The sequence below is a fragment of the Corapipo altera genome, unplaced genomic scaffold (assembly GCF_003945725.1).
Source record: "Corapipo altera isolate COAL_440 unplaced genomic scaffold, ASM394572v1 67, whole genome shotgun sequence".
In the NCBI taxonomy this organism is placed as follows: Eukaryota; Metazoa; Chordata; class Aves; order Passeriformes; family Pipridae; genus Corapipo; species Corapipo altera.
In genome coordinates, this window is record NW_020884906.1 from 5,608,298 (window position 1) to 5,634,863 (window position 26,566).

Consider the following 26,566-nt stretch of genomic DNA (forward strand, 5'->3'; position numbering starts at 1 on the left):
TAAAAGCAAAGCCTGGTTTGAAGCCAGTTTCTATGCTGCAGCATTAAAAAACTTGTGGCTTCTATATTTTTTTACTTCTTCTTCTGGTTTTCATATGCTTTTCTTTGTGATCATGAGTCTTGCATCCTTGTGGAAGAGGAGAATAAGACACTTGCAGATGTTTAGCTTTGAGAACAGAGGTGGTAGGTACAGGCACATTCAGTGCTACCAGATGTGGGGTCTCATTTGCACAGGTGGCAATGACGCCCCTAGTAGTTTCATTTGGGGAAACCATACAGAAAATAGAGAACACCTTTTCTACATTTCCTTTTTTCTGGTTTTGAAGCCTTTTTGTAGCTTTGGTTCTGGAACAGTTCTTTCACTGTCTGTGATTCCATACCATATTCCAAAAAGGACAGATGATAGGGCAGTGAACTTTCTGTTGCCTTGACAGTTCCCATGTCCTCTCTTTCTCTTAACAAAATTGTATGAAGCTGAGATAAGGTTTATAATACAAACGTTATTTTAAACTTCAGATTTGCTCTGATTTTAATACAGGATGCAGCACTGCTAATCCTTCTGAGCTTGTTGGCTGTCAAAAATCCTTTTTCCTTCTTTATTTTTTTTTTATTTTTATGAAAGAAGGTTTCTGATGTGTGGACAAAATCCTGACTGTTGACTGAGATTAGGTTCTCACTTTTTCAGATACCCAAAGGCAAGTAACGAATTAAGTGTTAAGAAAACTATGGGGATTTCTTTAAGCCAGTCCTCTGGTACTTTAGGATACAGCCTATTGTTAATGAACAATTGCACTGTGTTCCTAAAATCTAAGGGATGTAGTCAGAGGATTAGAATTGATCCAAAACACCCCGAGTTGAAATTCTGTCTCTGACTCACAATGTACTAATGGGCAACTCGCTTTACCTCCCTCTAAAGCAGGGACAGTAATTCACAATGTCTGTGGAATAGTTAATACAGTGAAAAATCAGTTTAAAGACACAGGAGGAAATACTTAAAGTAGATGAAATACTGAGCTGGAAGTGTAGAAGACGTTTTGAAAGATTGAGCATGTGGCATAAACAAGTTTGAGGTATCTCTATAATCAAGTAATTCCTAATTCATGTGCCTCTGGCACATCCAGCCCTGACTCTAAAGGAGTATGACTGGGCATCTTTGTAAGGTGAAGTGATTAATGAGTGGCGATGAGAACGGTTCTCTTAATGCTGTAAATTATTTATGATCCTGCACAATTGATTGTCCCCAAAATATCCTGTTTTTGTACGAGCAGCTTCATTAATATCTGGCCCTGACTCTAAATAATGCAGTTCCTACAACACTGGTACAAATTGATGCTGTGCGTGTTTCTGCTCCATCTTGTGTGACTCTGCCGCTGACAGTCTGTCCTGCCTTTAACTTTTAGGGCTTTTTTTAACAAAAAAAATATGTTTTACATTGCGAGAAAAGCAGCCAAGGGTGATGGAGCTGCAGATGCAGCACAGGTCACATGCACTTCCTGAGGTGAGAGCGGTTCCTTCTCCAGGGCCTTCTGCACATCCAACTTTGCTTCTGCAGCTCTACATGTGCCTCTCTCTGGCAAGAAGAGCCTCCTGGTGACATTCTCTTCTCCTTGTGTGCCTAATTTCTCCTTGGAGGCAGTGTTATGCAGTTGTTGAAGCATGGGACAACAGGCTGGCAATTCCTGGGTGATATCCCAATTCTTGCTTGCTAAACTTGAGGGAAGATTCCCCTCCATAATATCCCTGCTGCAGACTGGAGTGATCAGATGGCAGCACCCTACAGAGTTTGGAAGGACCCAAAGGGGAAATTTCCTGGAAATTGCAGCTGCTCAGTGCTGTATTGTGAAGACAGATGATAATTCCATTATGGTTACTGTCAGAAGGGTGTTCAGCTGGTGAAGCATCAGTGTTTGGGGGACAGGAGGGTACCTGCATGGAATGAAGCACTGCACATTGCCCAGCCATTGATCAAACCTAGAAGGGAGATGTTTAAAACAACTGCTCTTTTCCCTTTATTAATGAAGCCATTGATGAGGAACAGATTTTTTTTCCTCTTTCCCCAGAGCGTCAGGTCATTCCTATGTGTTCGATGCAAGGAACCTGAGAGTCAAAGTGCTATTGTAAAGCCTCGTGTTCTGATCATTATCTTGTTGACTCAAACTAACCTTCCTTCCCTAAATAAGTATTGACACTGGCCCTTCATGTATTTTATTTTTTTTTTTAACAGCAGTAATTGGATTAAAGTACTTGTCACCCATGAAGGATGTGAGAGCACAAAGGGCACAGGGACAGCTCAGCTGTGGGCACCATGGATACTGGTGACATCACTGGTGTGCTGCTGGTGTGCAGAGCTGGAACCTGGGTGAGGATGGCCTGAACTAAACCCAGGGATTGCTGATGTAGCCCCATTGCCATGGAAACAGATGTTGCAGTCTAAAGTTGCCTGCATGCATAACATGGTGTGAACACATGGTCCTGTGGTGGCCACAACTTCTGAAAGGGCAGGAATAGCCTTACTGGTGGGAGGGCTTGGAGTTGGTTTCCCATTAACTTAACTGTGCACAATGAGGTAGAGCAAGCCTTGCTTTGAGTAGCAAAAGCAAAACTCAAATCCTTTGCTGTTCTCCAGCAGTTTTGTTGTTGAAGGACTGTTAGTCTGACTTGGTGTGGATTGTTTCTGATTGTACCTACAAAGTGCAGGCTCAAAAGTACTAATTAAACCCATTCCTGGGGCAGCAGTGTTCCCATTATTAAAGGTAAGCTCCTGTCTACCCTTAAAATTGTCTTTCTAATGTAACCATTAAGGCTGTGCTTGACTACTGCAGAACAGGAGTAGAGAAGCTTCCCTGTTTGAGGACTGTTCTCCTGGATTTTGGTAAAGGTCCCTACTCAAGCCCAATGAAGAAGACTTGCATCATGGTTAGGATGCTGAAATGGGGATTGAAAGATCTGGGTACTAGACTGTAGTGCTGCCAGCAGCTCTGTGTCTTATTTTCTCCTTCAAAATGGTGCTCTCATGTTGATTCCATCAACTTTAATGTGAGAGGACTCAGCTCTTCTGACTGGGGCACAAAAACCTTTGACAGCAAGAAGTTGTGTGTGTTGTTCCACTTCAGCACTCTCCTGCAGTAATAACAGTAAAGGTAATTTTTATTTTTAATTTAATTCATGTAGCTTCCTGTTTGCTCTTAGAACATGTTGTGCACTGATAAAATTATGTTGGTTTTGATGTGATGGGAAGTTCTGCATCTTGGCTTCTGTAAGAGTGGACCAGTACCATCTTCTTGTTCCCTTTGTTCACTTTGAACAGAGTTTTTTGCTTAGGTATCACCCTGGTTTTGGTGATCTGTTTTTTATTGAGTGTTTCAGGTCTTTGGCACAAGTTTTGAAAAGAAAAGAAAAAAAAAACAAAACAATTTGGGAATTATGACCCTACTGTACTTTCAGGGTAAATCAACATCTGTGTTTTTGTAGTCAAAGATCTGGTTTTTGATTACCTGCAGTAAATCCTGCCCATGAATGGGGCCTGGTCTATCAGATATCTGCATCAGCAGGCAGAAGGTTGGTGGTGGTGAAAGCAGATTGCTCGTAATGAATTAGATGTCAGCTCAAATGCTCAGAAAGGAGTGGTTAACAGAACCCAGAGCTGAGTCATACACAGCAAGAAGCACCTGAGGGCAGGGCAGATACACCCATGAGTATGAACATCCTCAGTGGACATGTTATCCATGTGCAGAAATGCTGTGCTGGGAAAATGTGGTAAGAATACATCAGGTATTAATTCCAGGACCTTTTGGTATTTCCCAGTGTCTCTGTCACTGGCTTTTTGGTTTTAGGTGCACATTGAGGAAGGCTGTGGGTGATGGGAAGAAGGCAGCACTTTGGAAAATCAGTTATAAGAGTGAAATATCCCTCAACCTAAATAATGTCCAGCTGGAGAAAGCTGGAAGTATTTTTCCCTTGGCACATGGAAGCGATTGAAAACAAGGAGTTTGTCCCTCTCCCAGCCCAAATTTTGTTACTCAACCCTTTATACTTTGACTATGACTTTGTACTTTCTTTCTAAAACTGAACAGAATAGGTGTGATTAGTGAAACCAGATATTCCAAGCTGTCCAGTGAGTTCTCCTTCCTAAGCAGCTTCAGACATTTCTGTGGTCTGGTGCATTGCGTGAGGCACTTCAGGCTTTCTCTGGTTCCCAGAGGACAGATCTGTTTCTGGACACTTAATTGGCATTTGTGGTAGCCTTAGCATCCAAAACAATAAAAAAAATAGTAATTGGTTATAAGGAATGTTTTCTCAACCTCCCTTGCCACAATATGAGCAAGTATGTTAGGGATCCTCTGGGGATATTTGCTGTCATGTTCTTGTTCCGTGGTTACATAGATGCCTTTACTGTCATTGCTGTCATTGTTAAGTGAAACCATCAGCTGGCTGGAAACTTCTTGTGTGCATATCTGTGTCTAAGTGGGCTAAAAAAATCCCAAGAGTTCAGTGTTATTTTAATACATTCTCCCAGAAGAATTTGTCTGGACTGTCAAAATACCCTGTTTCCAACTGAGAGCTGGAGGATAAAACACCACAAAAAAAATCTTTTGGTTATTGTTTCCAGACAATGATTTGTGTCTTCATTATCTGTGGATGATAGGTCTGTCAAGTGTTGTCAGTCTCCATAATTGGAGTAATCTCAAACCAAAACTCTCGTGGGCCCTCAGAGTCGGCCGCCGTGTAACTGCATTGCAGTAGAGATGTGAGAACTTCAGTGGGAAGCTAAAGCATCTCAGCCTTTTGTAACCACTATCTCACTTATTTAGATTGAGAGGTTATATTGTAAACAATAATCAGTGGTAAACAAGGTAAGATTATAGCTATAATCTATTTTTGAAAGTTAGAACAGTGCCTGGATCACCCATTATCACCAGGCAACCTTTACTGTTCTCTGCAGTATCGTTGCAGTGCTCAAAGGAGTAAGTTACAATAAAAAGAAGACAACTTCAGGAGAAACTAAACCCCTGAGCTGTGTGCAGTGCTGCTGTTGGCTTTGCAGAGGTTCCCTGCTTATGTACCTGAGCCCATGTGCAGCCTGGGCTGGAACACAAGCAAAAGGATTCTGGTTTAGGATAATGTTCTTTGGCATTCTTCTGAGTTGGTTTGTGGGACTGCTTTTTCTTCTAATTCACCAAAAGCAAAACACTACAAGCCAAGCTTAGTTTACACAGGCTAACTTCTGTAATTCTCCAGCTGATCCAGTAAGCCACATCCTGACTGTTTCATCTAGCATTGTGCATTCTGGTGTGAGTGCTGTTCCTCCAGCTGTGCTGAGACTCCTCAGGTTGTGTGGGTTTCTGCTGCCATCCATCATCATTCCTTTAGGGAGCTGTGTCCCCCTCGAACAACATCCAAGTTGCATTGAGTCACCTGGTGCCATTCAGCTGGGCCGGGTGGTTTGCTGGACTAAGGCTTTGCAGGATGTAAACTTTGTGTAAACTGGTGTGGAGGCACATTTCTGACTGGGAAAGGAAATGGAAGATCTAAGAACTGTCCAACCTGCCTTTGCTAGTGGAAGGCTTTGTTTCTAGCTGCTTTTCTTCTGTTGTGAAGGGCAGATGATAAATGGGGTTAGGCTTGCCCAGTGGTTAAATGACATTCATGGGAATTATTCATCTATGATTGCTGTGCTGAGGTCATGTGCTGTGTCCCATGCTATGCTGCTGTGCCAAGAGATTTATTTTAATAGAAGCCTTTAAGTAACTGGCATTCTTGCTAATCATGGTGCATCTGCTTCTCTGGGTTCCCTGTTATGAGTAATTTAATGCTATTACTTTAGCTAGAAGGGATCTGTGTCACCATCTGTCCTGAAAAGCTATTGATGGGGCCGTGCAGAACATGGAGTGTCATCAGCACAAGAGAGGGACTTCTAAAGGGATGACTGGATTTCCTGTTGTAATACAATATAAGATGGTTTACTGTGATTATGGCTTAGATAACCTGCATATAAAGGCTGTCAGCTACTCTTTGATTTCGTTGGGGACCATTCCTCAGATATTTATAGAGGGAAGATGCTGTGTCAGTTAGTAGTGAGTAGTAATGACACAGGAAATCTGCTGCATAAAGTCTCTACTTCTCACAGGGAGATGTGTCTATGAGGCTGAAACCTGAGAGACTGACCCTAAAATGCCTACACATCTGCCCCCCCCCAGCAGATATTCTTTAGAGAGGCCTTGCCAGACACTTCTCACACCAAATGCTTTCCTAATCAATGGTTATTTTTTAATTGTTATTTACAGACCACTTCTTGTAACAAGCCCCCTCCAGGCTGTGGCTCAGTCACAATGGGCATGAAAAGGCTTTATGGCTGAAGAGCAAAATGCTCTTCGCTCTCAGAAGTGCTTAACTTTCACAGCACCACTTACACCCAGGGTATCATCCTGGTCTCTCAAGCAAATGTGGCTGATGTCTTTATTTCTATTATATGAGAAAGAAATCTTTTTGTCTTTGTGACTGGTCAGTAATTGTGCTGTTCATCATCTAACCTCTTTTGGCTCTTCCTTACCTCACTTGTTGCCTTCTCAACAAGTCAACTGGTAAGTCTGAGGGTGTGAAGGGCTGGGAAGCAGCTTTGTGTGGGTTTATCGTGTGGAATTTCTCTGTGATCATACTATCCTTCCCAGCAATGTGTTGTGTTTTGAGTATAAATTTGGCCTGACTCAAAAGTCCTGGCTCTAAAGATAGTTTGGGATATAATCTTTGATTATTTTTTTTTTGTCAGCAGAGCTGCAGCTCTTATTTCACATTCATCTAAGAAAATGTTCTTACTGCCCTTGTCACATCTTATGTGGATAAAGTGACAAGTAGGAGGAATGTGAAGGGCCAAAATTTGCTTAAGGTTTGAAACTGGGTGACAGAGGCTGTGGGTTGGAGTTGGTCACCTGGAAAGGCTGAAGGAGGAAGCATGCCCTGCTCTCAGAACAGGGTTTGCAGTCTGCTGCAGGTGCAGAAGTAAATAAAATCAGGAATCAGAAGTGGGATGTGAACTGACTTTCACAAAGAGTTTCAGAGGACTTGCGTTTTTGCCTTCTTTGTCTCCTCACAAAGTGTTGGGGCCAGAACACGGTGCCACCCTCACATCTCCCATCACCAGACAGCTCTGGCTGAGAACCTCAGTGTTACCAAGTCATGTGGGAAAAGCTCCTTATGGAAGTATTCATGTAAAAAAAAAAATTGGCTGGTATGGCAGGTCACCAGGGTTCCAGCTGTAGGATGAGAAGCAGGCAGCTCATCTTCGTGCAGAGAGATTTTTGTTAAAAACTGGCTGAATAGGGAAGAGCCAAGTGGAGAATGTTAATGCTGGCTCTGTGTGTGGATGTAATACTGCTCAGGATGTTTTGGTCCCAAATGAGGACTTGCAGAATAGATTGGGCTCTAGAATGGAGTTTTAAATCCATCTGATGTCCAATTCTACTGTGATAACTTGGCATGAAGAGAACCCATCTTCCCGTTGCTTATGATTTCTATGTGCCTCTGCCATGTAATAAAACTCTAGATCTCCATAATTTGTATGAACTGTTCAGAGTAGATGCTGTACTGCTATTCAGTCTGACACATTCACTGTGCTGGTTGAGCTACTGCCTTTTCCAAGACCTTTGAATTAACTAGATTTTTGGGTCATCAAGATTATTTAATGTTATTGTCATAAATATTTGTACAGGACTTGGTCAGTGCTTATATAAGAACTGAAAGTCAGTAATTTGTTTGAAGAGGATGTGTGCTTTAATGAACTGCCAGCTGAGTGTTAGAAACAAACTGTAAAAAAAGTATTTTTCTATTTTTTTTTTTTTCTATTGCAGTTTATAGAGTGAGAAAAAACAGTTTAGATTGTCAGTTGTTTAGGTTTGTTGGTTATGGCTGTTTAAATTTTAAATCACTTGAAAGCTCTTTAAAAACAGAGCTATTTACTTCTAAATAACTCTGTTGGCTTATCATCTTGTTCTCAAAAGATGAGAAGCTGATCTCTTGCATCTTATTAATAATTTTCTGTTAAACTGTGTTATCCTTTGAATTGTTTGTATGCCAGAAATGAAAAGTTGTTATTGTGTTGCATTTCACGGTTGATTCTTGGTATAAAATTCCTTTTTTCCCCCCTTAATTTTCAAAGTACTATGCTCTCAAATACAAACAATGAACTCAAAATACTAACAGTATGAATCTGTTGTTTGGAAATGATGAAGGTTATACATCATCCAATCTGCTGAAGTGTGTTAGAAATTAATAAATATTTGGTTTGCCTCTAGCTCTTCTTAGAAGCACTGAAATTTTTAATTGAAGGAGTTTTTGCCAGGTTTCTCAGTGAAGGACAATCCAACAAATAAGCCCAAATTCGGAGGCTGCCAAGGGGTGCAATGTGCATTCTGGCAAACTTGGGTTGTTTCTTCTGAATATCTTAATTAGCAGAGCATAATCTCTTCTGGGAGAGCTGCTACCAGGCCAGGTCACGTGCAACAAGCCTCCAAATCCTGTGGGATTAGGTCATAGAATAGTCTTTAGCACTGTGATCATACAGTCATTTAGGTTGGAAAAGACCTCCAAGATCATCCAGTTCAATCTGTGACCAATCACCCCCCTTGTCAACCAGACCCAGAGCACTGAGTGCCACATTCAGCCCTTTCTTGAACACCTCCAGGGATGGGGACTCCACTACCTCTCTGGGCAGCCCCTTCCAGTGTCTGACCACCCTTTCAGTAAAGAAGTTCCTCCTCATGTCCAGCTTGAGATGATGCTGTGCCAAGTGTGTGTACAGTTCTTCATGCTGATACACCACCAGCAGCGTGCCAGGCTGAACAAGCTCTCTTTTGCTGTGCCATCTGCTGATGTAAAAGATTTTTGTGCTGTTGGGTGATTCACAGCTGGAGCCAAGTTTTGGGGTGTGATATGTAAACCTGTTACAGGAGCAGGAACCGAGGTGTCAGTAGATCTCCATTCAAACTTAGTATCCAAATCAAAATTTTCACAAGATTTCTAATAGATCAGTTCTCTGTTGGCCAGATGAGTCTCTAAATTTTTCCTTTATAATCTTTAGGTTTGGTAACTTTAGTGCCAGGGTGCTGCTACAGTTCTCTGTTTCAGAGGAGTCCTAAAAACCATCCCCAGGGTCCATGTGCTTTGAGAGCCTGGTACGTACAATAACCTGGAAAAATTAACTATGTGAGACTTTTCCCTTTCAGAAAAAGAGCAGAGAGGAGACATGTGGGGAAGGCAGCGGGGTGGAGATCCTGGAGAACAGGCCCTACGTGGATGGGCCAGGAGGCAATGGGCAGTACACTCACAAGGTGTATCACATTGGGATGCACATCCCCAGCTGGTTCCGCTCAATACTGCCCAAGGCAGCTCTGCGAGTCGAAGAGGAATCATGGAATGCTTATCCTTACACAAGGACAAGGTAAAACTGAGCCACTCCTCCCTCCCCAGGAATATCCTTTAGAAAAACCAGGGTCAAGTCCTAAAATTCTTCGGCAGTGTTTAATCTCCGGAGCGCGAGCGTTGCCTGGGCTGACTGCAAACATTGCTGGAGAATTTGTGGCTCGTTGCTCTAAAATGTTGAGTTGTTTTGTCCATCAAAGCGTGGGAAATCTTGAATGGTTTTTATTTTAGTCTTGTATCCTGCACTGCATGTTCTGCTTAACATTGCAGATATCTGCTAGCTCAGGGAAGTTATAAATGTACCCAGTGCTGGGACAGATGTCACACTGAATACTGTCAAGGAAGACAGGATTCGTTTGTTCTACAGGGGAAGAAAAAATATTAATAAATATATAAATAAATTTGGTACTTCTTTTCTGGGAACTGTCTTTCTGTCATTTAGCTAGAATTTAACAAACCTACATCCTATGGTTTTCACCCTGAGGAGGGAAGAGTGCCAGAGGCTCTGTGGAGCCCTCTGGGACCTCCTTGTTTCAGCTGATTTTGTCTGGGAGGACTTCAGATACCCTGGAATAAACAGTTGCTCTGGTTTAGAGCATTTGCACTTTGCCAGATTTACAAGTCTGGTATTGCTGTCATCTTTCATAATAAAAGGGCTTTAATGGATATTTTTATCAAAAGACCTGGAAAAGTTTCCTAGTTCTGTTTTAGCTGGTCTCTCCCAAGTGCCATCGGTCCTGGGAAAGGTGGGGAGTCAGTGTTTGCCATTGGGCCATTGCCAATGACTGAATATAGTGAAGCTGCCTGACTTTCAAGTGATTAAAGTCCACTTCCACTCAGGTTTTCTCTCTTCCCTTGAAATGCCCGTGAGTCAGTCAGTTGACCAGGAAACCTGTGCTGCACAGAACCAGTCCATATTTTATTCTACCATAGATTTCAGACAGGAGCTCTGCTTTTCTCTGCTTTTCTCCTTGCACAGGAGCATTTCCAGGGTGTCCTTGTATGTGTTTCATAACATCACTTTTTAGTATAGTGGGCCCAAAATTCATCTCCTTGCTGAAAACCGGTGAGCTCCAGTCTTAAGGAGTTATTAAAGAACAATCTCATTAATCTATCCAGTCAATATTTTAAGCGTATCTGAGGTAAAACATGAGTGAAGGCTGGCTGGGATTTGAGGCTGATTTACTCTAAGCTGTTGTTCTGGCTTTCAGGTACACGTGTCCTTTTGTGGAGAAGTTCTCTATTGATATTGAGACGTACTACAAAACTGATCCAGGAGACCATAGCAACGTGTTCAACCTTTCTGCTGCAGAAAAAAGGCAAACTATTTTAGGTAAATAGCCTTTTTCTTTTACTTTTTCTTTCATTCTGCTGGTTTTTTTTTTTGGCTTAGTGTGTCCTATCTGCCTTTCCATCCTTGCTAAACACAAACCTGCACCCCCATGGTGTCACTGTGGGTAGGGTTACATCAAGTAAAGTGAGGACACCTGGGTTCTCTTCCAGGCTTGATGTAAATCACATGGAAATAATTTGAATCCCCCATCTGTAAATTGAAGCTACTGTTTTTCCATCTTGTTTATGCAGCTCCAGAGAGAAGTAAGACATCTAATAAATTTGGGGGTAATAAGTAGAAATAACCAGAGAAGAGGAAAATATTGCTGTGTAATTGTAAAAATACTGCTGTATACTTGTGAGGCTCCCTTGTGGATGTGGAAATGATTCCTATCTGCACTTTTGAAGCAGGAAGGTGCATTTCGTTTTTGCTCCCTCTCCTTTTAGTCTTGTCCTCATGCAGGTTAATACTCAGCTTCTCAGCTGGCTTTAGAAAATTAACTTCTAAAGGCAAAAGGCAACATCATAAAAAGGCAGAGAATGGCAAGTGTTGTAGCAGTTCCTCTGTCCTACCATTCCATCCTGGTCCATGCCCATGACATTTTCCGGAGACTCGGCTGTGTGACAGAGAGTGCTGGCAATGACAGGCATGCAGGACTGAAGAGTCCCTGGGATGGAAACATCCCTTACTCTGGAACTACTGAGGCTGGAGAAGTGTTAAGCTGGAGCTGAGTCCTGGCAGCCCTGGGAAAGGACATCCTGAGGCTGTGTGGCTCCTGGAGCCGTGTGGGACAGGGTCATAACCCTGAGCAGTTTCATTGGAGTGTTACATGATTTCAACTCCTTTGTTTTGTAGACTGGCCTCATTTCTGAGCTTGTCTGATCAGGCTTGCAGTGCTGAACAAACAGGCTCAAGTCATGCTACCTCCCTGGGAGGTGTCAGCAGAGCTGTCATTCCTTGGGAAGTGTGATCCCGCCCTTCAATCCAAACTTCAGATGCTTCTGCTGAGCTCTGGGGTGGGGGTTGCAGATCGTTAAAATATGTTCATTCACTGCACTCCCAGTTTCCACTTTTCCATTGTTAGATTGATAATTAGAACTTAAGTTTTTTGCCTTCCTCAGTACATCTGGTCTAACAATAGCAGGTGAGGAGTTCCCAGCACCCTCATTTGATGGATATTCCGTGGGTAGTGCCTATTCCATAGCAGGGCAGGTGTATTTAACTGTCTTGGATGAGACAACTGGAGCACTGTGAGTGATACTAGAAAAGCTGAAAGATGGAATGTGCAATAGATCTTTATGGAGCTGGAAAGACGGAGTGTGCAGAGCTGCCAGAGTGGATCTGCAGCCACTGTGGGCAGAAACATCTATTTGGAGCAAAGCCTCTGTTTGCAGGAACTGTGTGTGCTCGTTCCTCTGGCAGAGCTGATCTCAGCCCAGCAGCAGTGTATAAACAATTAAAATATCAGTTGTTTAAGTGTAAGTAAAAAGAAACTAAATTGCTGTAATGTTTCTGGTACCTAGTAAAACAGAGATAACTCATGAAAAATGATGTTTTCTTCTTTTGTCCAGCAATAGAAAAGGTCTTACTGTTTTCATTCTCTTTCTGTAGATCCTATTGATATTGTTAAGGATCCTATCCCTCCACATGAATACAAAGCTGAGGAGGATCCAAAGCTGTATAAATCAGTGAAGACTAAAAGAGGGCCCCTCTCAGAAGATTGGATTCAAGAGTACAAGAACAACCCTGGGAAATACCCCATCATGTGTGCATACAAACTGTGTAAAGTGGAGTTCAGATACTGGGGGATGCAGTCGAAGATTGAGCGGTTTATCCACGATGTTGGTGAGCATTTGTAGCCCTGCAAAGTTCACTGTCAGCTCCTTGATGTTGTTTCTGAATCAGAACACAAAGGTGAGGTGTGTGCAATGCATCATATCCCAAGAGATGTCTGTGAGAGTCTCAGATCTGATGACTCCGTATGTCAGCTCAGACAAAACCCTGTAATTCTATCACTTATAATCGTGGTATGTACAAATCCAAAGCACGTGTACTTACTGAAAGAGCTTCAAGTCTTGTGTAGGCAAGATCTTGCATTCTCTTTTTTTTTTTTTTTTAGATAAAGATTTGTCTGTTAAACTTGCCAGATCATTTTCAAAATCTGCCAGTTTTCCTTATTGTGACCAAAATCCATCCTGAAGGGCTGCCTAAAGAAATGAGCTTCACTCCTGAGACCTGAGTGGTTCCAGAAAACCAATCCTGGAGCATCCCTAGTTTCTACCTGCCTTGTGACAGGGCTGGTGGGTCTCTGCATGGCCATACATCTCTGGGATGTTCAGGGCCCTGCACATCACTGTGCTGTTACCTGTGGTGGGTCACTGACAGCTCTGAGTTGTGACTAAATGTGCTGCTCTAAAGGATCCATCATTCTTAGGTCAGGGCTTTTAGGGGGGAATTGGTTGTGTAGTAACTGAATGGTGGCAATGCTGGCAGTAATTTGTTCTTTGCAGAAAATCTGTAACACAGCTGATACAGTTTGTGAGCCTTGCCACAGACAACAGGATCTATGGCCAGGTGAAAAACCTAAAGAGTTTGTTAAAGAAGCATTTCCATCCAAAAAAAAAAAAAAAAAGCAGAGCTATGGCTGTGCTCTGGAAAAGAGAAGCCCAAAGAAGGGCTGTGTAGAGGATGGTACCTGCTTTCTGTACACAGTAAATCCTCCTGCATGACCTCTGCAACTCTCCTTTTGATAAGCAAATCTTCCATGAAGTCCCTAAGTAATTTTATAGCTCTTTACAGTCATATCGTGCTCCTGAGAGTTAATGTGGAAAACACTGATAGAGCAGTGGAGAATGGTGTTCACCTCTCTCTGAATGCTCACAGGTTGTTTTCTTAAAGCTCCTTTACTTTTCCTTTACCCACAAATGGAAGTTTTACCTGCTGTAGGCTGTATTACAAGTGCCTCTCTGCAATGAGCTCCCTCGACGTTTAGGTGACACGGGTTAATTTAGTGTATGCTGGAAAACACGAGGGCAGAATAACAACTCCATTGTATCTTTTAAATGGAAAAGCAGCACGTGACTCTTCCAGTTGTTCAGAGGTGTTTGGCATAGATTAAACTGTGGTCCCTTAGAAACATTTCTTTTGTATTCTGTGAAAGATTGCCTGCCATTTCCCTCTTGATTGAGGTTTTGCAGAGAGCAGAGCCAGCTCATTGTCTGCCTTTCAAAAGCTTTTCCACTCTGTTATAATGATGGCAAATACTGTTTTTCAAAGTGGTTAAGATGCATAAAATCAGAAAAGCCTTTAAGGCAAGATGAAGTAGAGTGAGTGAAAAGTGAAAGCAAAAGCTTTGGGTATCTACAGGAGCTGCGTGGCCTCCCCCTGCCCTGGGAGAGCCATGGGGAAGCCATTTGCCCAATGAGTGGGCAAAGTGCCACAGCATTTGTACCACAGCCAGCAAGGTATGAGGATGTTAAAGTTGGAAGGATGTGGCTACAACAGGACTGACCAGGCTTAGATGCTGATCCCAGTTTGGGGCTTTCAGCTGGTGACCAAAAGCAGATGGAGACTTTTGTGCATTGTACAGCTGATGGTGGACCAAGCTCCCAGGAGCCAGAGATGTTCTGGTGGCTCAGCCCCTCCTTCCTTGGCATTTTCCTCCTGGTTCCTCTGTTCCCAAGCCCTGCAGATTTATTTCTTGGAGAATCAGCCAGCTCTGTGTGGGGTCACCAAGTCGGCAAGAGAACAGAGGCAGAAGCAAACAGCAGGATCCAAACTCTGCCCGAGGAGGCGAGCAGTACTTAGTGGTGCAAACTAAAATTAGAGAATGGGTTGAAAAAAGAACAGGTCTGAGGTAAGTGATGGATGGATTGTACAATGTGGAAAGGCTGCTGAGCACAGAGGGAGTAACTCTGGGGGATGGTGTTGAAACGTTCTCAGTCGCACTGAGTGCAACAACCATTCTTTCCTATGACTAATTGGACAGTTACTCAGTGCTTTGACAGCGTAAGACACAGACTAAAATTGTGATTGTGGGCTATTAGTCTACTTGACTGTAATATTTGTATGCTTTTTTACTCCTTTCCCATAGATTTTAAGTTTAATTGGACTGGCACTGCATAATGTTCTGCTCCCACTTGCCTTCCTAATGGTGCACGTGGGCTCTGAGTCTTTTGTTGTTAAACAAGTGTGTTGACTGTGTATGGGTTATTAATTATATACTGTGGCAAAGTGTGTTCCATCCCAGTAACTGGAGCTTTGTCTAAGCCACTGTGTCTTAGGCTAAATATGCCCAAATTGCTGCACAGTGATGAAGTGGTTTTAGAAAGTACTTTTGCAGAACTTTTGCTTCACTAAAGCGCTCGAATGACTAAGGTCATCCACTGCTTGTTGGAGCCCAAAGGCAGAGTTTTATCTTTCCAAGGGGAGGCAGGTTGCAGTTGGAATAATGTGGATGTGACCACAGGCTTTTCTTTGTGATGGGTCTGAGCAAGAGAGGGCAGGGAAGCAAGAAGGTAACTGCAGGTGGCCTTTAATGGGGTACTTTCAGACAACCAGAACCTACTGACAAGGTTATGGGATCTGTTGTGACTGTCAGGGAAATAGTGTTGCACAAGGAAAATCAGGCATCCTTTACTTGCTGCCAGGAAACTGTGAAAGTGTGTTATAAGATGCTTTGGGATGTTGCCACTGGGTACAGAATCAATGGATATCTGAACAGTTGCTTTATATGAATATTGAGGTGGTTTGGAGCAGGATTTGTTGGTATGTTTTCTGATTTATTTGAGGGGTTTTTTGCATTGAGTTTTTGTTACATTTACTATTTTTACTTCACATTTAAAAGCAAACCCAGAACTACAGACCAAAGCTTTTTAAATTCAGATGAAGACTGTCCTGGCTTGTCTCATGGTCATTTGCACTTCCTTTTGTATGATGAAGTTCAACACCACAAATCATTTACAAGAGTCAACACCTCATGTTTGCAACCAGCTTCTGAGGTGGTGAGCTGAAAGCCAAGTGATTTACATGTTTGCACCCTGCTCAACTCTTCACAGATGATCTCTCTCCACAGAGCAGTGGGAAATGTTATAATTAAATCAATGTACAGTGACGGGTACTCTGAAATCAATCTGCATGTGAATGTTTGCGCATGTGTGGTTTTCTCGTTTGTTTGCTTTTTTTTTCTTTAAAGCTACAAAAATGCAAAAATGCTTTAAGACTTGATTTTTTCCATTGTACAGGGAGGGAAGCAGTGTCTGGACAAGTGAGGTCATTCATTAGTAGCTGGTTCCTGAGCTCCTGTAGCTGTGTGGGGCCCTTGGTGTGTCCCCTGTCCCTCCTGCCTGCTGGAAGGCTGCAGCTGAGGCTGTACAGGAAATCAGTGATATTCTCACTACTGTACACGGAGGAGCTGCTCAAGTTCTCTTCCCTAGCACTGAAGACTTTCTCTCCAAGCCATGACTTTTATTTTTCCATTTCTTTTGTACCTACACAACCTCATTCTCCTCCAGGTTTTCTCCCTGTGTTTAAGGAAGAGAAATGGCACATCCCAGTGAAGGCCAGAGGCTGGGAAAGTAATCTGTCTTTTTGACTTCATGACTAACCTGGAGGGGTAGAGGCACAACAGCTGTGAAGCCCTGTAGTGCCATCCTATTTTCAAAGGAACAAGGTTTTAAGGAAGGATGATTTGGGATGTCTAATCAAAGCAGTGTGAGCAGGGCACACGGGGAGGTCTGTGGGTTGGCAGGAAGCAGTGCAGATGATTTTTTTGAGATCTGAGGAGGCAGAGAGGAACTTCAAGAGACTTTTTCTTTACCCCCAAGTGGTTTTCATGTTCCCTGTGATGTTAGTCCAATAAAACACAAGTATGTGGTTGGTGGCATCCATGCCTCTACACAGAGAATTTCTGAGGAGTTGGTGCACTAATAGATCAAGGCTGAATCCGGGAGCATGAGCGGAGCCTGCTGAGCCCTGGAACGGAGGAAGCCTTGGGATGAGAGCAAGGGGGACATTCGCTTCTGTGTCTGATCACAGTCTGTTTTCAAGGTGTTCCAAGCAAGGCAGAAGTGGACATCTTGGATGTGGAAGTCCAAAGGATGGTTGTGGTGTTAGGGAATTAGGGGGAGAGAACTGTTCCCTTGGCTTTCAGTGTGGGTGTGATGGGAGTTTAATCTTTGTAGTTAAGCTCTGCTGGTTGTCAATCATAACAGGAGGTGAAGAGGCTAAAACATCCTCCTGTAGTTCTGCAAAAAGTAATCTGATATGGGAAATAACTCTGAATCTCGACTAAGTCCGAACACAATTAAGTTGCTTGTTCTGCCTCCAGAAGGTTGCAGTCTGCTGGCTCATGCTTCCCTCTCCCACAGGGAGCTCCCTTCTGAAAGTCAGGCAGAGAAATGCATCAAATATTGATAAATTTAATCTTACTGTGCAAATGAAGTTCAGGTTTCGCTGGTCCACGACATTAGTGCTGATCTCAAAAGCCATTTCCTCCTGATCGCTTGGCTTGGGAGGGCTGGTGACATTAAGAACTGACCAAAGAGCAGAGCAGACAATAAAGTGCTCAGACCTGGAAGGAGATAAACATAAAAATACGCTCTTTGTTTGTTTAAAAAAATCCATCAAACAAACAAAAAAACAAACCAAAAGAAGTGATTGCTGAAAACAAAAGGGATATTTAGGCTGAACATCATAGAAACTGTGACAGTAATGAGATCTAAAATTTTTTGTACAACAGTGAAGCAGGTGTTGCTGGAAACACCTCAGAAACCCTGCACACAGTGGCACCATCCCACTTTGGCCGTGCTCCTGGAGGTGGAGGGTGGCCTATGACGGATGTGTTTCCTCATGGTGGTGTTTAGGGAGCTTGATCTGCAGCTCCCAAAACCTGAATGGTTTCAAGGTAGCTCGTTGATTGCTCTCTATCTTGTAATACTGTAATCCCACTGCTGTGTTTGGCATGTCCTTCAGCCCATCTCTGCCTCACTTTCCCAGTAATTAAAGGGGGGACAATATTGACTAGGTATTTATTTTCAGAAGGGCTCCTGAAGATCAGTTGGTCAGTATTTACAGAAACTTTTAAAGGACCATTACTGCTGTGTGCTACTGTAAATAACAGTTTGGAGCTTTGACCTGTTGTGAGCTTTTAAGGAATAGTATCGGTGAAAACCTAAGCGACTATAATGTTTTAAAAGTCTCAGTGATATTGTGATGTTGACCAGTGAGTCTGACTCTTGAGGAAAGTATCTGTTGCCTGGTTAGGTGCATTATGTGTTGATACTGAGGCATTTCTTCCTTTCAGAAATGTGATACATTGAAATATTTTAAATTGGCTTTGCTCACTCCGTTTCTCCACTACAGCAGAAGGCAGATGGTATCTGCAAAATAAAGCATCTTTATTCTCTCCCTTACTTTGCTTTCTATCCCATTATCTCAGAAGCTCATATTTATAATGCTGTTTCACTGCTACATAGAAATCAGGTGCAGAAACCAGGTTTCCAAGGAAAGGAAAGGTTTTAGGCTTAGCACTGCTGGTGTGGGATGTGCTTCTGTCATGTAACAATTGGGGTGGGCTGTGTAGTGTTCATCAAGGAATGACTTGAAACTCTTCTGGATTAAAAAAAAAAATCAGTGGGTTTTTGTTGTTGATGCTGGCTTTTTTTTTTTTGTCTTGTGAACATACTTGCCTTTAAAGGTTGGATCTAAATGTTACAACTTGCCAGAAATTCAAGGGGGTTGCAATTACAGTCTGTGTGTGGCTCCTCCTCAGCAGAGCAAGCACTCACAGGAGGACAAAGTCCTTAATCCAGAATTAGGAAATCCCTTCCCTAGTTAAAAACAGTCACAGAAGATTTGTCTAATTTCGCAGTGCATGGTTGGTTAGCAAGAATTTAGGAGATAAAGCACACAAAGTGACTGAATTGCCACCGTGACTCTGTGAAGGTCCTTCACTGCAGCACTGCGGGTTTGATGTCGCTGTAATATCCTGGCCATGGTGTCCTGAGGTTTTGGGAAGGGAACGTGTTGAATCCTGCCGTTTGTAGCCCTGGTGATGGGGGTGTTTGCCTTTGCAGGCCTGCGGAAGGTCATGGTGCGAGCCCACCGCCAGGCGTGGTGCTGGCAGGACGAGTGGTACGGGCTCACCATCGAGGACATCCGGCGGCTGGAGAAGGAGGCCCAGCTGATGCTGGCTCAGAAGATGGCCCAGTTCTGCGGGGAAAGTGACCCCGAGCAGCACGGTGTCAAAGACACTCCTGGGGAGAAGGAAGTGGAAGCCAACACAGTTTCACCTGCTGACACTGAGGATTCTGCTGCCAACAGTGAACCAGCCTCTGGGAGGTCGCTCACCAAGCAATGGTCAACCTCTTCCAAGTCCTCACGGTCTTCAAAGAGAGGAGGTAAGATGACTTGCTCTTCTGAACTGTGTGGAGGTTGGGCTTTGGGCAGGTCAGACCGTGTCTCCTTGTGTCAGGTACCTTTAGGACAACATGTTTTTCTACTGTGCGTGCTGTTAACTCAGAGGCCTTTTCTGCTGGTGTCACAGGCTCAGTCTTCTCAGGTGGCTTGTTTTGGGTTTGAGAATGTCATCCCATAACTGTGACTCAGTGTCACGTGGCAGAGTTCTTGCCAATGTCAAAAGCAGAGAAACTATGAAAACACCACAGAGGAGCAGGCAGGAGCTGACTGGCAGTGTGGAGTGTCAGAAGACAGCCAGTAGTGCAGAGAGAGAGTTCTTGCTACCCATGAGTCACAAGGCCCTTCAGTGGTGCTCCCTGGATATATCTGCTTGTCTGCTGTATCACGGCAGGTACATTGTGTCACAGTACTCCTTGGCCAGGGTTATTTATTCACTTCAGAAGGGTGTTTGGCTCCATGGGTGCTGCAGTGTAGCTCACACAGCAAAGCACCTCTTCAGCTACTCTGGAGATTGAGGCAGGAACCCCAAAAGGCAGGTGGGGGCTGCTGCTTTCCTCTGGTGATGACATGGAGTAGCTGTTTGGAGATGACACCTCACCCTGGGATTAGGTGGAACCATGGAGCACAGTTATATTCCCTTTGAAACACCATTCAGGAAGATTTCAGGATTTTGATGTTAAAGCTCCCTTGTGGATGCCCTGTAAGGACTCAGCTTTGAGCCCTGGATTTTGTCCCTCCCCTCTCCCTTGGCAGTCACCTTGTTTTGCTGTACTAAACTCTTCCCTTCCTCAGACCATTCTGTACAAAGGGGTGAATCCCCAGTGAGTTACAGCCAGAAGGTTTGAACCCTCAGCAATTCCCTCTCCTTTTAGTCAAGGACAGCTGGTTAACAGGGTTATAGCAGCTCTCACTGCAAGAGGGAAAAATGGAAGTCTTGATTTTTCTGAAAACCCCAAGGGGCAGAATTTCTTCAGTGACGGTGGAAGGGAACATTTGGGTGAGTGAAGCTTCTCTGTCTCTCATATGCACTAAATATTGTGACTTGAGTCTCCATTTTTATTTCCCACTCCATCACTGATTTCATCACGGGGTGAATGAGAGAGGAGCAGTAGTTTTACCTTGCGATGACTCACTCGAGCGAGCCCCAGGGAAGAACCTACCAGATGCTTCATAAATCACTGCATAAAGATAAAAATGCTGGCTACTTTGCCTGCACCAGGATTTTATATTGCTGCACCCATATCCCATTATGCTCCTTGTACAAACCCCCTCTTCCACTGCTGCCATGTTCGCTGGGAGCTGGAGTTTTCAGACCTCTCAGGATTTCACTAGAAGGTTTTCACTGGGAGCAAAGCATGAATTTCTTTTCAACTGCAGAATGTCTCAGCTTTTACAAGAAAAAATAATGAAAGAAATTAATTGTGATGTACTGGGAAGTACGTCATGCAGATATTTTAATCCTCCTCCATGCTGGCAGTATATTACCATATGGAAGCAAGGAGGGCTGTCGCGACGTGCCGCCACCTCCAGCTGAAAAAAATGCTTTTTCTCCCAAAGATCTCAGTCCTTTCCCTACCACCCGAGTGAGACTTCTGATAGCAGGACCCTTGTCACCATTCCATATGTTATTATATGCTCTATTTTTAGCCACTATTATGCGAGTGCCTTGACGTCACTCCGGCGTGAATTAGCTTTGCTCTGCCAGCCTCCTCCTTGCTGCTCCCTGAGAGGTGGGTGGTGGGTGCTGGGGGCTGCTGAGCTGCAATTAGATGACTCTGCACAGGGTCTCCCTCCTCTTTCCATCTGACAACCAGATAAAAAATTAGAAGAATTTTCCTTGTATATTTAACGCTGTTGGAACAATAGCGTGAAAGTGCTCGTGCAGCTGTCACAGTCACCAGAGCGTTTCAGCGTCTTACATATGCTAAATGAGAATTTGTCAGTCTCCTCAGGTTTTTGCTGGGTTAGGTGGCTGCTGCAAGTGCTTTGTGTGCACTGTGTGACAGGCACGAGGGGAGAAACCCTCTCTCTCATCGTTCTCTGGACAGTGCTCCCTTCAGCAGGCGGCTGATCTGTGACAAGTTCAACCCAGAAGAGCTCAGGCTGGATTGTTGCTAAATTATATCTGAAAAAAATACAAGAAAAAAGCCATAATATGATTATATTTGGCCCAGGGAACTCTGGAGGGGAAAGTGAAAGGGAGCAGGTAGGTGTGAGAACAGGAGGGCAAACAGCACCCAAAGGACTGTTGGGTTTCTCCTCGCTCTGTCAGGACTGTGCTCCGACAGCTCCCGATGAAGTAGTTGCATGGCATGTTGTTTAAATCATTCAAGTTTAAAGTTTAAATAGATCTCTAATCCAATTTGTGTGGAAGCAATTTCCTTCCAGAAAACAGATTATTTCTCTCCAGGCTGCTCTGCTTAGCTACCCACCCGAAAGTTAGCGAAGCAGAGGCACAGTCTGTGTGCTGATGAGAGGCACAGAGAAAGCCTCCAATCAGCCTGCTTCCTTGCTAATTGCAAACTTTAAAACCCAGCTGATTTTACACGTCCTACTAACAATTATAAATAGCTGCCATTCAAAATAGCAGAAGAGTGATCCAAGCAGCAGCTTGCTTTAATGTAGCATCTTGCTGGCAGGTTCCAACAACAGTAAACAGACAGGATCTGTAAAGCGGTACACTGACATCACACCAGCATCATCGGGGTTTAGGGTTTTTAATATTGCAGCAGGGAATTTTCATAGAGAACACATGATTCTCCCTCCAGCAAAGATCATGTTGGGAACTCTCCGTGTTGCCGCTGTAGCGTATCGCATCAGGCTTCTCTCTTTTTTCCAGCAAGTCCCTCGCGCCATAGTATCTCCGAGTGGAGGATGCAGAGCATTGCCAGGGATTCAGATGACAGCTCAGATGATGAATTCTTTGATGCACATGGTACGTGGAGCCTCAATCACCATCGTTTCTCCCCTGAAATGGTGGGGTAAGGGAGCGGAAGGCATGAGGGTGGGGGGTGAGCAGGGAAGGAAGCGAGACTTTCTGCTTTGAAGTCTTTTCCTTTCTCACCACGACATGGTGCAGCTTCTTCCAGCATCACCCAGCAGACTCTTACATTTAACACAGCAACATATCAGATTCTGATCTATTTGAAGGGATCTTGAACAGTCTTAGCCCTTGGAGCTGTATTTTATGTTGTGCAAATGAGTGTGGGTAAAATCCACAATAGTAACTGCGCTGTGGGTGTGTCCTAATGATTCACCGTGACTGATTATTTTTCTAATTTGTTTTTTAATCAGTAAGAGGTATGATTAATTATCCTGTCTGGACTTGAAGAAACCCAAATTTGCCTTTATTAACTCCTTATTCTCATGTTCCAAGAAATACAATAGTGAATGCAGCGAGGTACTTCAGGTACCAGAATTAATCAGTGTTGATTCCAGAATCCTCAAAGTAATTTCGATTACCTGTATTAAGAGAAAGCTGTTATTTTTTTTCACTCTGTGCATGTGTGTGTGGAGAAGCTTTGTTCCACTGCACTCTTTTTGTATGTGGTACTTAATGCAAATTTAAGCATGAAGGACTCCATCTCTACTGACAACAGATGGACTCTTCTCCCAACTTGTCTGATGGAAGTGAGATGTGCAATATGTGCTGATGAAGTTGGTGACCTTTCTGTGAAATGCAGTTGTTAGAAGAATGACGCCCCAGTTTTGTAAAGCTCAATTTCGCTGATGTTCAGCTAAAGTTCAGTCTCCGAAAATTGATAGTATTGTGTTCCAGAAGAGCTCTCCCATCAGTATTTAGGCACAGATCTCAAATTCTGTGGTGGGAAATGGCATGTTAGTCTAGTGACTTGTACAGTAGCAGCTGAAATGGTTGGGACACGTGTAAGTCAGGGAATGAAGGTGTGTCTCTTGCCTGGAAGAAGGGCCAGCTTAGTTTAAGTGTCTCTATTTATTAACTTATGTAGCATTTACACAAAGTATGCAAGGGATTTATTGTAGCAATATAAGTGCAAGAGAAGAGGAGTGAGCCATGGAAACGGCATCATTGCTATCCACTGCTTTTTGCCTCTTTAATTACTCAGTAATAGAATTGAGATGGAGATGGCTCTGTCTGGGATCCAGGGCCCCAGGGAATCCCTGGCATGCTCCTAACAGGCCTGGGAGGGGGAATTAACAAAAATGAGCCTTGTGCACCTCTGTTGCAATACTTCTAGGAGCTTGCTAAGTGTAGAAGCAGCTCCTGTCCTGCAACGGCGAGTCTCTGTGTACGTACAGTTTGTCCTCTGCAATCCACACAGTTGGGCTGAAAAGCATGCCCAAATCTGGTGGGATTTTGGTTTAGGAATCAAAGCCTTGATGTGTGTGCAGTTGAACACAGCCCTGTTCCTGGGAGGGATCTCTTGATGCCCCTTGGCCTGCAGATGACACGTCCCAGCTCCGGCTCTGAGAACAGGGATGAAGCTCATCCTGCTTGCAGCTCATCCTGCAGGGTCGGTGCCATGGGAACTGGCACGGATCAGGATGTGAGTCAACACCGAGCAGGGTTCCTCAGAAGTGCTTCCCAAACACACATTTCCTCACAGTGCAGTGGGTGTAACCTGAGCCAGAGAAGATTCCTTGTCTCCAGCTTCCCACTCACCCTCATTCACTGGCACACTCTGGTAAAGATAGTGACAAGTGCAGTAATATCGAATATCTATCCTGTAATAAATGCTAATAATGGGAGTTATATCCCATTCAGGGATCACTTGAGCAGCAGTAAGGGCTGTAATTAAACCTCTCAAAGAATTAAGTTTAATATTTAGATGAAGTTGCTGGAAGAGCTCTGAGTACAATTGTCCTCTTAATTCTCTGCCAGCACGTGAGTCTTTCCACTTGCTCTGGACAGGTAGCTCCACATTGCCTTGTGCAGGGAAATTGGGATTTACTCAGATTTTTTTCCATAGCTGAAAAAGGAAATGGCATGCTGATGCAAAATTTCCAGGTTGCTCTCTTTTTATGGTCAAAGTTGAAATAGAAACTCCTAAAAATAATCGGCCTTTGCTTGGATCTGCACTAAATCCCCTTCATATAATTTGGTTTTTAAGTTATTACTCAGATTTCCTGAGAAGATGAGTATATTTCATAATCTTTTGGTTCCCCATTGTAGGATTTTTCCAACTAATTATTTTAGTAACTGTACAGCAGTAAGAAAGGGGAAATCCTAGTCTGGGACTCTGAAGATTACAGCTTTTAGATCTGCAAGACATCTGTAATTACTGCTGTTATTACATTTATAACTCTTTATTAAATTTACAAGCTCAAAATTTTCAGGAAAGAAATACTAAGCACAGAACAATAAATAAATTAGAAGGCACTTAACCTTTGTAACAGTAAAAGATGCATCCTCAATGGAAAAAAGGAAAAGAGAAAGATGAGTGTCTCCTTTGTATTACACTGTCATTTTAATTACACTTCTGGGAACATAATATTTTTAAGACCCTTATTCTTTATCAACTGTAGTTGAACTGAACCAGGGGATTGAGAAGACCCTGAAGTAGAAGGAAAATGGCAGATAAGTGTAATCAGTGTGATCAAACAAATCTCATCTTCTGAGCAAATCAGCCTGGGGAGTTCACATTTCCTTTACTGCTCCTGCCTTTTTAGGTGTTTGGTCCTATTAACAACAGTGATCTTTGTCCCTGCTTCCCCCAAAGACATCCCAGAGCTCTCAAACAGGTCTGGGAGGATCCCAGTGACAAACCTTGCTTTGTCCTGTACAGGAGCATTCTGGCTGCTTTAGCACCATCAGAAAGACTGGCAAGAAAAAGGGCAAGCTTTGGTACCTGAGATGGTAGCATTAAAAACCCATGTTACTTTGTCCATGCTTTAGGAGTTCTGTTTGTTAGACACATGCAACTAAAACATTTTGTTTACTTTTCAGAAGATGGTTTGGTTTCTATGTAACAAAAGCTGGTAAAGTATTGTGGTTTATTATGACTTAAGCCATCCAAATGTTTATAGATAACATAGGGTTATGGGGCCTTAGTTTTATTTAAAACTCTGTTCTGTGCTCTTGTCTGTGTACATATTTTTGTGTGTGTGACTCTCAAAAAATCTGTTTTTTAAAGAGGACCTGTCTGACAATGAGGAAATGTTCCCGAAAGAAATAACCAAATGGAGTTCCAATGATCTGATGGATAAAATTGAAACCCCCGAATGCGATGATGTCCAGGGTAATTTTTTTTGAGTACAAACTACATGTGCTATTTTACAGTATTTCCAGGCGATTGTTACAGCCACATTCTGAGCAAGGTAAAACTTGTTATCCTCATCTCACAAAAGCTGAGACAGAGCATAAAAATGACTGCCCAGTGCTGCTGAAAAAGAATTGCTCAGTGGGAGCTGGGATAGCTCTTGATTCTCTTTTATTTTCCTCGTTGGCTCCTTTGTGTGACAGTCAGGATTCTCTTGTATAATGAAATATTCCAGCTCTGTCTCGAATGACTTGAATTTCTCCTGACTCTTCTTTCCTTTTGCTCCATCCTTTGTTCTTGACTGTATATCTGCCTCAGTTTTATTTTCTGCTCATCATTATGAAATGGTGAAAGGAAGCTGCAGCTCCTCAGCCAGAGCGATTCATGTGGCAGCACGGTGGAAGATGACACTGGTACAAAGTCAGTCTGTGTAGGCGCAGACATAGGAACACATCAGATTTCTGCTCCCCAGCACAGTTCAAACAATTCCTTTTCTTTTCCAACAAACCAGTCATTTCTGACAATTGCGCAGGGATTTCCCATTGTTGCCATGCATAATAAAGCAGCAATACTGGATCGCTGTAATGAGAGAGGAGCTCACTAATGTCTTCAGCTCTTACCAAGGTTAGGAGAAATCGCTGGAAAATAAATGACCCAGCATTGCCCAGGTTTCTCAGGTGGAAGGAGGCAAGAGGGAGGGAGAGGGCAGTTTGGTGAAATAATGAAGGAGATGTGAGGCAGAAGAGCCTGAGAGGCATTGGAACAGTGTCTTTATAGAGGAGTGTCTTTGCCAAAGAGAATCTTGCAGCGCTGACATTTTACACCTCTGCTTCCAGGTGACTTGTACCACGAGACATCAGCAGAGTACCACGTTGGCTCCAGCGTGGAGAGGCTCAGCATCATCGAAGTAAGTGCTTTGGTTTTTTGGAATGAGATCCTTTGTTACTGGAATATGTCTGTGTGGGATAAACGGGGTAAACGTTTAAAACTCTTTTCTGTGAGTGACATTTTGTCTCCGTGTGTCGCTGAGCTGCACTGGCACCCGTGTGCTTCAGATTTAAGGGACTATTTCACCCACTTTTTGAACATCATATAGAAAATCCTCTGTAGTTTGCAGGCAGCATCAGATATCCAGCTGGAAAAAACTACTAATCCTGCGGGGA

The 26,566-nt window shown here is 43.3% G+C and overlaps 1 protein-coding gene across 2 annotated transcripts in view; it reads left to right on the plus strand.

Annotated features, from left to right (window-relative positions):
- Positions 1 to 26,566, plus strand: part of PITPNM2 (phosphatidylinositol transfer protein membrane associated 2) — a 126,783-nt gene that overhangs the window by 67,445 nt on the left and 32,772 nt on the right. For both annotated transcript variants that reach the window (XM_027652302.1, XM_027652301.1), the window contains 7 exons: positions 9,218 to 9,432; positions 10,625 to 10,746; positions 12,358 to 12,591; positions 18,822 to 19,145; positions 22,004 to 22,099; positions 25,278 to 25,382; positions 26,240 to 26,310. In XM_027652302.1, coding sequence (XP_027508103.1) covers positions 9,218 to 9,432; positions 10,625 to 10,746; positions 12,358 to 12,591; positions 18,822 to 19,145; positions 22,004 to 22,099; positions 25,278 to 25,382; positions 26,240 to 26,310 — 1,167 coding nt within the window. The remainder of the gene's footprint in view (positions 1 to 9,217; positions 9,433 to 10,624; positions 10,747 to 12,357; positions 12,592 to 18,821; positions 19,146 to 22,003; positions 22,100 to 25,277; positions 25,383 to 26,239; positions 26,311 to 26,566) is intronic.